Genomic DNA, 13756 nt, shown 5'->3' on the forward strand with positions numbered 1-13756 from the left:
CTGTATATGAATACGTCTGTCTGTGGGTGTGTTCGTGAGAGCCGATCATGTGTGTGTAAGTGTGCACGTGACAGTAGGGGTATCTGTGAGTGTGCCGTGTGTCTGTGTATGTAAGTGTGTGGGAGTGAGTGTGTGTGTGTGTCAATATGGGGGTGTCTGTGACAGGGACTGTGGGGTGGCTGGGAGGTAGAAGGGGGAGCCCCCATACTCTTCAGCTCTTTACGGGGTCCCTCCTGGGACCAGCTTGTTCCCAGCCGCCCAGAGAGGTGATAGATGGAGAATGAGTTACTTCAGATGAAGTAAGAGTGAAGCCAGGCTGCCCCCAGTCACACCTGCTTTTTCTCTGTTGTCCCACCCTAGCAGGGACACTGTCCTCTTGCTGTCCTCTAGGCCCTTCTCCCAGAAGCAGCCAGGGGGGTCCTTTAAAATGTCAGGTCATGTCACTCCCCGTCCCTCACCTGTTTAAAGCTCTCTACTTGCTTCTAGGATGGCCCAGGTCTTCATGGTTGCCCTCCCTCTTGGGGCTCCTGCCTCTCTCCCACCTAGTTCCTTCCACCACCTCCTGCCCTTCACTCATGCCCTCTTCCTCCACCCTGACCCCCTTAAACCACCTTCTTTTTGTTCTCCTAAAGAGGCTACTTTATTCCCACTGCAGGACCTTTGCACCTGCTATTCCCTCTGTCTAGAATCCTGGCTCCTTCTCAACCTTTGAGTCTCTGCTCACATGTTAATTTCTGCAGAGACCCCCACCCTCCAGCTAAAGGAGGCCTTGCTCCATCCCCAAGACAGACCCTATGCCCCCGCATTCAGGTTTGTGGTGGCACTTATCACTGAGTGCTGTAGGTGAGTTCCCCAAAGGCCCATCCTGTTCGTGGTAGAATTCACCCCAGTGCCAACTTGGGGCAGCTTAAGGCATATTTGTCCAGTGAATGAATGAAAATGCCTTGTCCGGGATTTTCTTCTTTCCTCACCCAGCTCTAAGCTGTATCTCGTCACTGGGGATGGCGTGAGAAGCCTCAGTAATGTCCACAGCCCTTCTGAGGCTCAATCCTGTACTGACAAGAAAGGTAGGCAGCGGGGTCTTTGCCATTATTGTCCCAAGCTGGGCGTCTGGGAGCTGAGGGGAGCAGTGCCAGCTCCAAATGCTAGAGCTGCTCTTCTGCCCTAAAAACTATTTCTATCCCTTAATTCTGCTTCTAGAACTCTACCTTATGAAAATAAACCAAAATCATTTTAAAAGTGCGCTGTGCACAAGGATGTTCACGGCATCGTTATTTACAAGGACAAAGGTGTAGGCGAACGGCTCGTTACAAGCTTGCAAGCTGCCAGTAGGTTGTTAGATTTTCAAATTGTTGCAAAGTCATCAAAGAACATTTCATATGTGAAAAATTTGTGAAATTGATGTTACACTGGCCAGAAATACAGTTTTATTGGCACATGGCCATGCCCATTTGTTTACCTATCCTCTTTGGCCGCTTTCGTCAGTGACGGCAGAGCTGAGTCATTACGGACCCTGTGATCAGCAAAACCTCAGGTGTTTACCGTCTGGCCATGGATAGAAAACAATTCTTCACCTTCTAGTTTAGTGAACTACCTGAGACCCCGTAATGAAAGAGATATTTTAATAACACTAGAAAATTCTTTGATGATAACGTCGGGCGAAAGACCACAAAATTGACAAGAGATTGGGAAGGAAATACACCAAACAGTAGTGGATTTTGCAGGACATTTTTTTGAGTAAGGTGGGGGAGAGGCCGCTCTAAATGAATGGACTCCTTTAGGCGGGGCGCTGTCCTAAGCGCTCACATCTACACCATGAGGCAGGAACTGTTACCGGTCCCAGTTTACAGAAGAGCCTCACTGGGGCACAGAGATGTTAAGTAATCTGCCCAAGGTCACACAGCTGGGCAGTGGCAGAGCTGGAATTTGGACCCAGGCGGTCTTACTGTGGAGCCTGCTTTCCATGCACTCAGGCTCTTAAAGCCTACACCAGGGGTCCTCAAGTTGGGGGGGGGTTGCGCCCCAGGCAATGTCTAGAGATATTGGTGTTATCCTGACTGTTGCTGGGGTGGCTGCTGACCTGCAGTGAGTGGAGCCCAGAGCAGCTGCCCACCATCCTACGGGACGGCTCCCAGCACGAAGCCTTATCCAGCCCAGGGTGTCAGTGGTGCCGAGGGCTGAGGGACGCTGGTCTGCACGATGCTGGTTCCCAAAAGGACACACAGAAGCCTTTTCTTTGCTGGATGAGCAGCCGTGGGCTCCACCTGGAACCCTCTGGCTCTCTGCTGACCAGAGCTGCCGGCCCCGCTCTCTCCACAGTGTCCCGCACCTGGGGCTGGCAGCTGTGCACAGAGCTCACCTGGCCGGCAGCTGGTCAGCCCTACCTGCTCTCGGCGCCTGTGTTCGCGGCTGTGACACTGACGAAGCAGGACCGGGGCCTCCGACAGTATGTGCTGGAAGCTGCCTATACCTTCCACCCCCAGGTAGGCCATGAGGAACGGCCCCTTCTTTCCCAGCCAAGCTGTGGGTCTCCCTAGGTCTTCTCCTCTGGGATCAGCCTCATAAGGACATGGGGCTCCTCTCTGGAGCTTTTCGGCTGGGTTGGTCCAGCTGTGGTCTCCCTCCTGCCTCAGGACCCTTGCACATGCTGCTGCTCTGGCTCTGGCTCTGTGACTTGTTAACTCTGAATCAGTCTTCAGATCTCAGTTCAGGGGTCAGCTGCTCAGGGAAGCCTGCCTTGATTCCCCAGAAGTGGTCACGTTCTTTCATTACTTGCTCTAATAGCACCATGTTTTTTCCCTTTACATCACTTTTATGTTTTTTGTTTTTTGTGTTTTTTTTTTTAATTTGGGGTGTTTTTGTTTTTTTGTTTTTGTTTTGTTTTTTTTAGAGAGGGAGAGAGAGAAGAGGTGGGGGCAGAGGGAGAGAGAGAATCTTAACCAGGCTTCATGCCTCGCATGGAGCCTGATGCAGGGCTCAGTCTCACAACCCTGAGATCATGACCTGAGCTGAAATTAAGAGTCAGACGCTTAACCAACTGAGCCACCCAGGTGCCCCAATCACTTTTATGTTTGTTACTTAAAGCTGCTTGACTACTATCAGTCTTCCCCACTGGTCACTCAGTTCCCAGGAAGGGCTTCAGCGCCTGTGTTTCTCACTTTCGTGTCCTCAGCATATGGCATAGAATGGGCATTTGATACCCTCCTATCTGGTCTCCCACTTTCTGCTCATCTCCTGCCATCTCTTGTCCCCCAGTGGCCAGACAGGTCTTCCAAAATCTCAAAAGGATGTCGTTCCTCCTCTGCTCAGAGCTCTCTAGTGGCTCCTGTCACTCTGAGTAGGAGCTGGATACCCTGACTTGCTGGGCTGCCCTCCCTGTCTCCCTTACTCTTTTCTGGGCCTTACCACTCTCCGCACACTGGTGTCCTTTTTTTTTTTTTTAAATCCCAAGCACATTGCTGCCCCAGGACCTTTGCACTGGCTGTTTCCTCTGCCTGGAACACTTTCTCCGACACCCACTTGGCTCTCTCTCAGTTCCTTCACTTTCCAAATTTCCAACGCCTCAGAGGCAGCCTTCCCTGACCACCCTGTCTGACCCCTTCTTCCCACTGAGTGTGTTAGCAGAGTACCCATCCTCAGCTGGCGTGCTGTCTACTTTTGTGTCCGCCGGTCCTGTGCTCCCCCTCTAGAAGGTAGGTTGCACGTCTTTGTGCGTCTAACGCTCAGTTGCACTCCTTGTGCCGACAGCTAGCCTCTTACAGAGCAGTGAACCTTTCCTGGTGGTGTAAGAATGTTCGTCAGTGCAGGGCCTTAAAGGGGGCTTGTGTCTTGGGCTGTGTTTTCCTTGAAGTGGACCTGAGCCAAGGATTTGGGTAAAAGGGATTGGCTCCAGGAGGACCCAGTATAGGAAGGTGGAGAAGTTAGGATAGGGAAGGGGAAGAACTGAGTGGGGGGTGAGGTCAGGGGAAGTGGCTGCCTCCGCCTGTTCTCGGGGGAGCCCTGGAGCATGGGTTACGTCTGAGTGTGGTCCCCTGGAGACTGAGGAGCTGGTGTATTTTTTACTCCTGTGAAAACACAGAGGAGGGCAGCGTTCTGGAGGTCCAGGTGCAACCAGCAAAGTGGACAAAGGCTGGGACACAGGCACAGAGAGCTGGGTAAGGGATCCGAGGGGCTCTCTGCGGGGTGCCTGTGACACATGCCATGCCATAGCCTCCCTAGGCTATTTGCCGGACAAAATGAGACCCTGTAGACGTGGTCCTGAGTTGTCCTGCAGGGCGTTGCTCTTCTCCAGGCACTGCCTCAGCTCTCCAAACTTCCCATTTGGTCTTTGTCTTGCGAGGCCAAGGAGGAGCCTGAGAACTCGTGTTTTAGAATGGTGGGGCAGAGAGTCTTCTCCCGGGAAGGGGGAGAATCTTTGGAGCTGGATGGGGTTCTCAAGACTGAGAAGTCCGCTGTGTTTTCAGAAGGACAGCTGGCTCCCTCAGGAAGCTTCAGCTCGCCTCTTCATGGGCACGCCCAAGTCAGAGGTGCCCAGGGACGTCGGGGTGGACGTCAGGTACAGCTTGCTCCAGGGGAAGTTCCGGCTCAAGCTTCTGCATCCCAGGAAGAAAATGCAGCTGGACGGTAATGCGTGTCCCCTCCACGGTCCCTGGGGCTCAGAGATAAGAAACCTGGCAGGGAGTGGTCCCTTGGGGAAGGCAGGGGTGGAGGTTAAACCCTGGCCCCTAAACCCTTGTTTTGCTCCCCAGGAAAGATGGAGACTCTCCGGAGTGCCCGTGTAGGTCACCTGGAGCTGGTATTGGACGACAGGGACGTTTACTACATTAAGGTTTGTTCCACATCCTCAGGCCTCCCGTGTTGGCACCTGCCACCTGCCAGGCTCCTCTGGCCTCAGTCCCACGGTCCCTGCTTCATAGTCGACATCACCATCGGCATATTAGTGGTTCTTCCCCTTCTTCTTACCGTAACATTTGTAACCTCTTGGTGCTCAGAAATGTGTAAAGAAGAAAAAAGTGGGCTTGAACCTCACTATCGTTTAGGTCAAAAATTGATAATATTAGTCATATAGGGGCATGCGTGGAACTCCGTGGAAAGGGCACGTTAAAGCATGGTACTCCCCGAATTTCCAGACGAAATGGTCGTGTACATCCCAGGCAATCTATGTTAGTGCCTCGGGGCTTCTCTAACAGAGTACCCCAAATTGGGTGGCCGAAACACCAGAAATTTCTCTCGCACAGCCCTTGAGGCCAGAAGTCCTAAATTGAGGTGTTGGCAGGGGTGGTTCCCAGGGAGCAGGGAGGGAGACGCTGTTACATGCTTCTCTCCCCTCTTCTGGTGGCCTCAGGCGTTCCTTGGCCTCTAGCAGCTTTTCCCTGTGTCGTCGTCACGTTGTCTTCCTCTGTCTGAGCCCAAATTGCCCGCTTCTTTAAGGACACCAGTCATCCTGGACCAGGACCCCCCTCACGACCTTGTCTTAACTGGATCATGTGCAAAGGCTATTTCCAAATAAGGTCCTACTCAGAGATACTAGGGGTGAGGTCCAGCATCTTTCGAGGGGACATAATTCAACCCACAATACTATAGATTTGACATACCTTTTACTTTTGAGTTTCGTTTGTGTTTGTGTTTGTTTTACGTGAAAAGATCACACCTTATTCTTTGTTGGCACTTTTGTTTTTTTTTTTCTATTTGAAAATCTATCCTGGCAAACTTTTTGTGCCAGCACATACTAGGACAATTTAAATTTTATTTCATTATAAAAAAAAATAAGTGATACGTTCAAATAATTCAAAGTTCAAAGGATATGAAAAGGTATAGAACTGAGGGTCCCACCTGAATGGGAGCGCACGTGGCTGTTTAAATAAATTAGAATTAAAGAGAAACATGCCATTCCCCAGTGGCACTAAACACTTCCCAAGAACGTTTCCATCCTTGCAGAAAGTTCTGCTGGTCAGCACGGGTCCAGAATTAAAAACTCTCCCTGCTAGCCCTCCCCAGAGCCGACCACTGTTAGGTTTTTTGTGTGTGAGTCTTCTCAGAGAGACATTCTTAGGAGTGGAATTCCCAGAGTAAAGAGTGCATGCATTTTCCTCTTAGAAGCTACTTTTGAAGGTCCTTAACCAGGGGTCCCTGAATGGGACTCAGCAGGGCCATTGAGGTCCCTGAAGTTGTGTGCAAGTTTGGGTCTGTTTGTCTGCTGTGCTGGAGACAGGCTCGAGACCCCCCGTTTGGTGTTCAACTGGTCTGGGGAAAAGCGGCAGTTTTAGCCTTGCTACCGCCAAGCCGGACATCTGGGCACCCGTGGCAATGGGTCTGGCCTTTCCACCTTGGTCTCCGGGGGCTTCTCAGGTCTGGCATTGAGACTCTGCTGCCGGGGCTGGGACTTCTCTGCACAAGCACACTCTGCACTCCCAGTTCCGCTTCCTTCCCCGGGTGGGGAGAGCACCGAGTGTCGGGGGAGAGTGCCTTCCTCCTAAAGGCCCAGCTGCCTGACTCCTGAGGCTACAGATCATTGCCGACCTCCCGGGAGCCCGCCAGCCGCCTCTGGTTGTTTGCTAAATGCACAAGCGCTAATTGCCTCCCCATCCCTGCACACCTTCCTGCCGCTCTCCACAGGGCTGTCTGCAGCCTGCAAACATCTGCCTTTAGAGAGCCTCCACTTCCAGCTGCCTCAGACGCATGACAGCAATGGGAACAGAGGGGTTCTGGAACTTTCCAAAGCCTGTTCTCAGGGGCTATGGGTAGCCTTGGGCTCAGAGGCCCGCCTCCAGTGCTCTCAGCAAGCCCGTATGGGACGAGGAAACCCAGGCAGAGGAGCTCGGGCATACAGAGCCGCAGAGCTGGGTTCAAGGCGGCTCAGAGCCTGTGCAGCTTCAGGAGGGCATGGGGGAGCGTGTGGCTCTCAGTGCTTCCTCCCACGGTGTGCAGGGGGAGGGCGTCCCCAAGTCCCAGGCTGCCCGGGGAGCCTCGGTTTCCCTTCGACCTGGCTCACTGTGACTAGTGCTCTTCACCTGCTCAGGGTCCTGGTTTGGGTGAACTAGTCCACGATCGTCTTATTCACGGGCTGCACTTTGCTAAGGCCAGGCAGCCTCTGCTGTTCACGACATAAAACCATCACCAAGACAGCCCTTTAAGAGAGAGAGGCAGGGCAGAGTGGAGAGCCTACATCTGTTTTTTGTGAAAAGCAAGAGGGAGCCCGTAAGTGTATGCTTACGTGTGCGTGCACACACACATGCACACCACACACGCACAGACACGCACAGACACACGCACGCGTGCGCGCAGAGTCGTATAGGTCCTTCCTTCCCCTGGTGGAGAGAAGACCAACGTCAGGGGAGGACACCTTCCTCCTAGAGCCCCGGTTCTCTTGAGGATGCATGAGAAGCTGGGCACGGTGGCTGCCACCGAGCGAGATGGGAGATTAAGGAGGGGATTGAAACCTGTATTTTTCAGGGTCTTCGTTTTTTTATCAACAAGTATTTATCAAGTACCTACAACGTGCCAGGCACGGGGAGACAGCTCAGTGAAAGAGACACAATCTTCTCCTCTTGGAGCTTACATTGTAATGGGAGAGACGATAAATGAGTTCAATAAGCACATTGTTTGGTCATAGCTGGGTATATGTGCTGTAGGAAACAGGAATCTTTGAGCTGGGCACAGGGGTCTGAGGTTATGTGAAAAGAAGGGTCTGAGGGTTGGCTTCAGTTTTAAATAGGATGAGAAAGTAAGCCTGATGGAGAGGATGACTCTTAGCAAAGACATGAAGGTTGTGCAGAAGAGAGTCATGGGGTTCTCTGGGGGAAGGGATTCCAGGTAAAGGGTGCAGCATGTGCAAAGGTCCTGAGGTGAGAATGTGCCAGGAGTGTAAATAGCACAGCACACACGCTCATGTGTTTGGAGCAGAATAGGAGAGGGGACAGAGAGGTGGGGGGACAGATCACATAAGGCCTTGCCTGAGAGGAATCAGAAGAGAGCAAATGGTGACTGTCGAGAAACAAAGGCAAAAACCGGATTTTGAGAGCGCCTAAAATAGTGGGCGGTCTGGGAACGCTGAGGTCAGTTTTACATCTTTGGGGTGAGCGAATCAGCTGGCAGTCAGCAGCGAGGGCTGTGGGACTGGCCTATAGTTGGTAGTGGCCCTCAGGGATGACATGCAGTTGCTTGTGGGTTCTCCAGAAAAATCTCGAGCAGAATGACAGAGCATGTGTTTTGGGCTGTTCGTGTGTCCTGCCTGCCAGAGTCCTCCCACGGGCAGTCCCGTCGGCCGGGTCTGCACTGCTGACATCCAGAGAATGCCTCAGCCTTGTTGGTCTTTGCAAAGACTTTGACTTTTACCCTGAAGTAGACGGGCGCGTGTGATCCTACATGTCTTGAAGGGGTCGCTGTGGTTGCCGGAGTTGGGGGAACAGATATCAGGGCCCAGGGCAGGAACCAGGACAGCCGGGACGAGGACGCTGCGATAACGCAGGTGCTGATGTCCGGGCCTTGAGCTTGTGGAGTGGTGGAGGTGGCCCATGTGGTCAGTTCCCAGAACATTCTGCAGGGAAAGCTGGCCCAGAGCTGACTGCCGAGCGGGGGAGAGGAGAGGAGTCCTTCACGTTTACATCTGAACTTATAACAGGGACTACCTACTTTGAAAAAGGGCAAGTGGGAGAAATTGGAGGAGGACCAGCCAAGGAGACCATTAGCTAAGGTCTGTCCTCTGTCTGGTCTCAGTTCTTATGGGCAGAGCCAGGCCTGCTGGCCGAGCCCCGCCCCCCTTGCCCTTAGGTGATGCTGAGGCCTTTTCAGGGCCAGAGTGACCTGTGGCCAGCAGCTGGCGGTGCGGCCCAGCGGTGTGAGGCCCAGCTGGAGGTGAAACTGGTGACGGCAGGGAGCCCTGTGGTCCTCATGGGGAACCTCAGCTGGCAGGCCGGCAGCAAGCTGGCCTTCTTCGTGTCACTGAGCGACCTGCTGAGCGACCAGGCCTACCTGTCAGGTAAGAAGAGGGACCCCCTCCTGCCGCTCCCTCTCTTCAGCGGGCCAGGCTACAGGAGGGGGAGGGCTGAGTAGCCCACGAGGAGTCCCCTTGCCCTCCACCTGCCAGTATTCACACCCCACCCAAGGGAAAATCCAGGCTCCCTATCTGCTCACAGCTTCCCTTCAGGCCCCCAGAGGCTCCCAATGTTGACTCCCCTCTATGAGCCGTGGAACAGCAGCTTTTGGGCCATTTTGATTCTGGCCCGCATTACACAATGCATGAAGCACACATTTTGCATTATGACCCAAGTTGCATGGGGCACGGTTTAAACCTCGAACACATGGCCTGGCCTGGGCACGGCCGGTCTGACAGATGCCCGCTCTGACCCCAGAGCTGGGGTGTGACCCCCTAGCTATGATCTGCGTGGGGTGTTTCGGGAGATTCCAAGGGAACGATGTCAGGGGCCAGGGCTGCTGGCCACCCGGCACGGGGACTTTGGGTATTGTCGCTGACCCAGCGACAACTGCGTGATGTGGCTGAAGGTCCGTGTAGCAGGAGCAAGTTTCAGAAGGTGAGATTTACCCGGTGGCCTAGAAGGCACTGTCCTTCTGTACTTCCGCACTATCTTGTTTTGTTCTGTATTTAAACCTTTTGGCCTGCATCCACAAAAGTGACTATTGGGCCACCTACAGTTGCCAACAGGTTAATGCTGTGAGTGCTCGGACCCCAGGGTTCCTCGACAGAGACTCAGGCAGAGACCGGGACCCCCCCACCCCCCGGCTCCCTGGGCAGTTCCCATTTCCTTGCCTTGCCTGGTGCTGGGGTGGGGTGTCCATCCCGGGGTGTAGGCCACGACCGCACCACGCCGGCCGCTCTCACCCCTGCCTCCGCGCAGCGCTGCTGGAGAAGAAGGCGGAGGCTGGGCTGCAGGGGGTAGCCCTGGGCGGCGAGCTCTCCGTGCCTGGTTTCGTGGGACTGCACCTCCGGGGGCTGCTGCAGCGGCACAGCCACGTCTGGACCAGCTCCTTGAGGATCAAGTACAGCCTCCTGGGTACGGTGCCGCGTGCCGGGCTGGGGGGCGAGGTGGGAGGGGGCAGGACCTGCAGCATCTCCTGGGGCTCTGGCTTTGAGGGCTGAAGTGCCTCCTTGTCACCTTGTTTTGCCCTCACCACACTGTTCCTTAGTCGTTGAGCACCTGCTAGTTAAAAAAAAAAAAAAAAAAGTTGCGTGTGTGTTTGGGGGATAGAAGCCTGGCTTTTAAAACCTCTCCAGCCATAGGTTCCAATGACTGACATTAAGCGCAGCAGATCGGAGCAGGCTTGGGGGGCTGGGGGGTGGCCGAGACCAGGCTGGATGGTCCTCTCCCTGGAATGGGGAGGGAGGGCTGCTGGCGGAGGACGGGCAGGGGTCTCTGCGTTGCCCTGCACAGGTCAGGCAAGGCAGCTGGCCCAGGAGTGCAGCACCAGCCAGAAGATGCAGGCGCGTGGGGGCTCTGAGGCGGCCTATGAGCTGGAGCTGGGCCACGAGTTCCACTGCACACAGATCCCCGCACTCAGCCACAAGGTGGGTGCCCTGGCTAGGCGGGGGCCTGGAGAGAGCCCAGAGCTCATCCTCGCAGAGGGGTTTGCTCAAGGTCATGTATGGGAATGGAACTAGAATTGGAGCTTTGGTCTCAGGCTTCTGCACATTGGTTCCGTTGGTCTTTATTGGACACCTGCTGTATGTCTAGCATCGGGGGCAGAGCGGTGCGCACGGCAGCACTTGGTCTGTGCCATCGCATTGCTGGGTGGGAGCAGAGAGAGACAGACCAAACCAAGAGAGCCGTAAGTGACACGGGTGGTAGCCAGGGCAGAGGCTGAGCAAACATGACAGTGGGCAGTCTAGTATGGATGGGGCGATGGGGAAGCCTTCTTTGGGAAAAAGAAATCTGAAGCTAAAAATGACAGCATGTGACAGTTCTGCTGCTATGGAAGCATGCTGCAGGCAGGGGAAATGGCAAGTGCAAAGGTCCTGGGGCAGGAGGGAGAAATGGAACAATAGAACCTAGCAGTTGACCAGGGTGGCTGGCAGGGTGAGCAAAAGGGAGATGCAAGCTGCTGGGACTTTATTAATTTACTTAGTTCACGTTTGCCTCTCCTGCTGGAATCTTGCCCCTGTGAGTGCGGGGTCTTCTTGATTCTTCATTCTCGGGTATCTGGCTTCCAGTGCTGGGCATCATATTACTTGGTACTTGGGAGAAATGTGTTCAGTGAAGGAATAAATGAATGAACCCGTGTTGCCTTGACCTGGTTCGGAGATAGGAGAAGGCAGCAGGATGGCAGGTGTAAAACCCTGGTCTGCTTGGAGTCTATCCAGGGAGTTAGATGCTGCTGTGGGAGAGAACGGGGCAGAGGGCTGTGGGGTTGGAGCCATTTTCCCACAGCTGCTGGGTGTTTCAGCCTGCTATCAGGCTGTGGACTAGGGTGAGGCCCACGAGCCCCTCGTCTCAGGCTCAGCATTTAAGGGGTACGAACAAAACAGGCAGGTGACCCACATTCTGGCGCACTGTCTTGCAAAAACAAAATGCAAAGCCCATTCTCCTCTGGAACTGTCTCCCCAGAGACGCAAGCCGGCCTCCCCCAGGGTGGGTGGCAGTGAGGAGGCCCGGGGACAGGGCAGACAAGGCTTTCTCGACAACCTGCCTGGTGGGGTGTGTCCCCAGGTTCAGCTGCAGCATGAGGAGGGCTTGGGCCACCTGCACTCACAACTGGAGGTGAGCTACGGGGTGCGCTGGAATGAGAGCAGCAGTAAGCGGCAACTCCGTGTCAGCCAGACCTTCCAGAACAACTCGGGTCCGGCCCTGAGCAATTACTTCATGGAGGTGAGCCCCACCTTGCCTGGGGGCAGCTGGGCACCCCCCCCATCTGCAGGCCCCCCACAAGGATGCTGCTGGCTCAAACTCCACGGCCTTACCTCTCTCCCACCTCCAGTCCCCATGTCCCCGGGGGAGTCCAACATCTGCACGGTGGGCGGGGGGGAGGGCGCTCACCTGCAAGGATATTTGCAATCAGTCGTCTGCAAGGGGGCTCGGGAAACACAGATTTCCAGCTAGAAGTGCATTTGGGAAAGGGCTTTACTTTCAGATTTTCCTGGGGGGTTATCTGTTTCTGGTAAGTAACAAATACATGAGCGCTTAGCCGCTCGACGGGCCATGTGCTACCGTAAGGCATGCGCTTATGTGTTTGTGCTTAAGTTGTTTGAAAAATTGTTTTAATTGTGGTAAAATATATATAACATGAAATTGACCATTTCTGCCATTTTTAGGTGTAAGGTTCAGTGTCATTGCTTGCATCACAGTGTCATGCAGCTGTTACCATCATCCGTCCCCAGAACTGCTTCATCTTGTAATCGTGAAGCTCTGTCCCTGTTCTAGAACTCCCTGCTCCGCACTCCCCCTGATGCTCGTTATTTCCTGTCATTTTGGACAGTAGCCATGCTAAGTGGGGGTGAGGAGGTACCCCACTGTGGTTTTTTTTTTGTTTTTTTTTTTTTAAAGATTTTATTTATTTATTTGACAGAAATAGAGACAGCCAGCGAGAGAGGGAACACAAGCAGGGGAAGTGGGAGAGGAAGAAGCAGGCTCATAGCAGAGGAGCCTGATGTGGGGCTCGATCCCACAATGCCGGGATCACGCCCTGAGCCAAAGGCAGACGCTTAACGACTGCGCCACCCAGGTGCCCCCCCACTGTGGTTTTGATGGCCATTTCCCTAATGCTGAGTGATGTTGAGATCTTTTCCGCGCCCCTGTCGGCCTTGGGTTTATCTTCTTCGGAGAAAGGTCTATTTAAGTCCTTGGCCCATTTTTGAATCAGGTTGTTTGCTTTGTTGTTACTGAGTTGTAAGAGTTCTTGATACATTGGGTATTAACCTCTTACCAGATACATAGTTGGCAATATGTTCTCCCGTTCCATCTGTGGATGGCATCCTTTGGTCCGCAAAAGTTTTACCTGTGCGGGTGGTCTGATTGATCTCTTTTTACTTTTGTGGCCTGGGTTTGGAGTGTCCTATCTGAGAAATCCTCTCCGCATCCAGTGTTGTAGATTTTCCCCCTATGCTTTCTTCCAAACATCTTCTAGTTTAAGCTTTTAACGTTTAAGTCTTTGAGCCATTTTGAATTAATTTTTATGTGTGGTGTGAGGTAAGCATCCAGTGCATTCTCTTGGGTGTGGATGTCCGCGGGTCCCAGCCCCATGTGTCGGACAGGCTGCACTCTCCCCCACGGAGTGCGCCTGGCGTGCTGGTGGAAAATCATCTGATCACAGATAAAAGAGTTTATTTTGGAATGCCCCATTCCATTCCATTGGTCTGTCTGTCTGTCACTGCCCTACTGCTGATTACTGTAGCTTTCGGAGACCTCCAACTTCACTCTGCTTTTTCGAGATTGTTTGGGCTGTTCGGGGCGCCTTGAGATCCCATATGAATTTCAGGGTGGATTTTTCTGTTTCTGCTACACACGTGAAAATGCCATTGCGATTTTGACAGGGACTGAGTTCAATCTATAGGTTGCTCTGGCGAGTACTGACATCTTACCAATATTTAGCCTTTCCATCTATGAACACAGGACATCCTTCCACGTATTCGCATCTTCTCTCATTTCTTCCAGCAACGTTGTGGCATTTCCAGCTTGCAAGTCTTTGGTCTCCTTGGTTAACTTTATTCCCAAGTGCTACATTGCTTTTAAATACCAATACTGTGTGAATAAATTCCCCTGGTGACAAAAATGTCACATTTGAAATGAAGCTAAAATTCCTTTCTCCG

At 53.3% G+C, this 13756-nt stretch overlaps 1 protein-coding gene across 1 annotated transcript in view; it reads left to right on the forward strand.

The window, feature by feature from the left end:
• The window catches only part of LOC100479676, a 126611-nt gene that overhangs the window by 37223 nt on the left and 75632 nt on the right, over window positions 1-13756 (forward strand). The window contains 8 exon segments of the mRNA XM_034670366.1: window positions 976-1067; window positions 2320-2483; window positions 4464-4623; window positions 4749-4828; window positions 8791-8977; window positions 9855-10010; window positions 10389-10522; window positions 11661-11819. Of these exon segments, the coding sequence (XP_034526257.1) occupies window positions 976-1067; window positions 2320-2483; window positions 4464-4623; window positions 4749-4828; window positions 8791-8977; window positions 9855-10010; window positions 10389-10522; window positions 11661-11819 (1132 nt within the window).

Source organism: Ailuropoda melanoleuca, chromosome 10 (genome assembly GCF_002007445.2).
Source record: "Ailuropoda melanoleuca isolate Jingjing chromosome 10, ASM200744v2, whole genome shotgun sequence".
Classification (NCBI taxonomy): domain Eukaryota; kingdom Metazoa; phylum Chordata; class Mammalia; order Carnivora; family Ursidae; genus Ailuropoda; species Ailuropoda melanoleuca.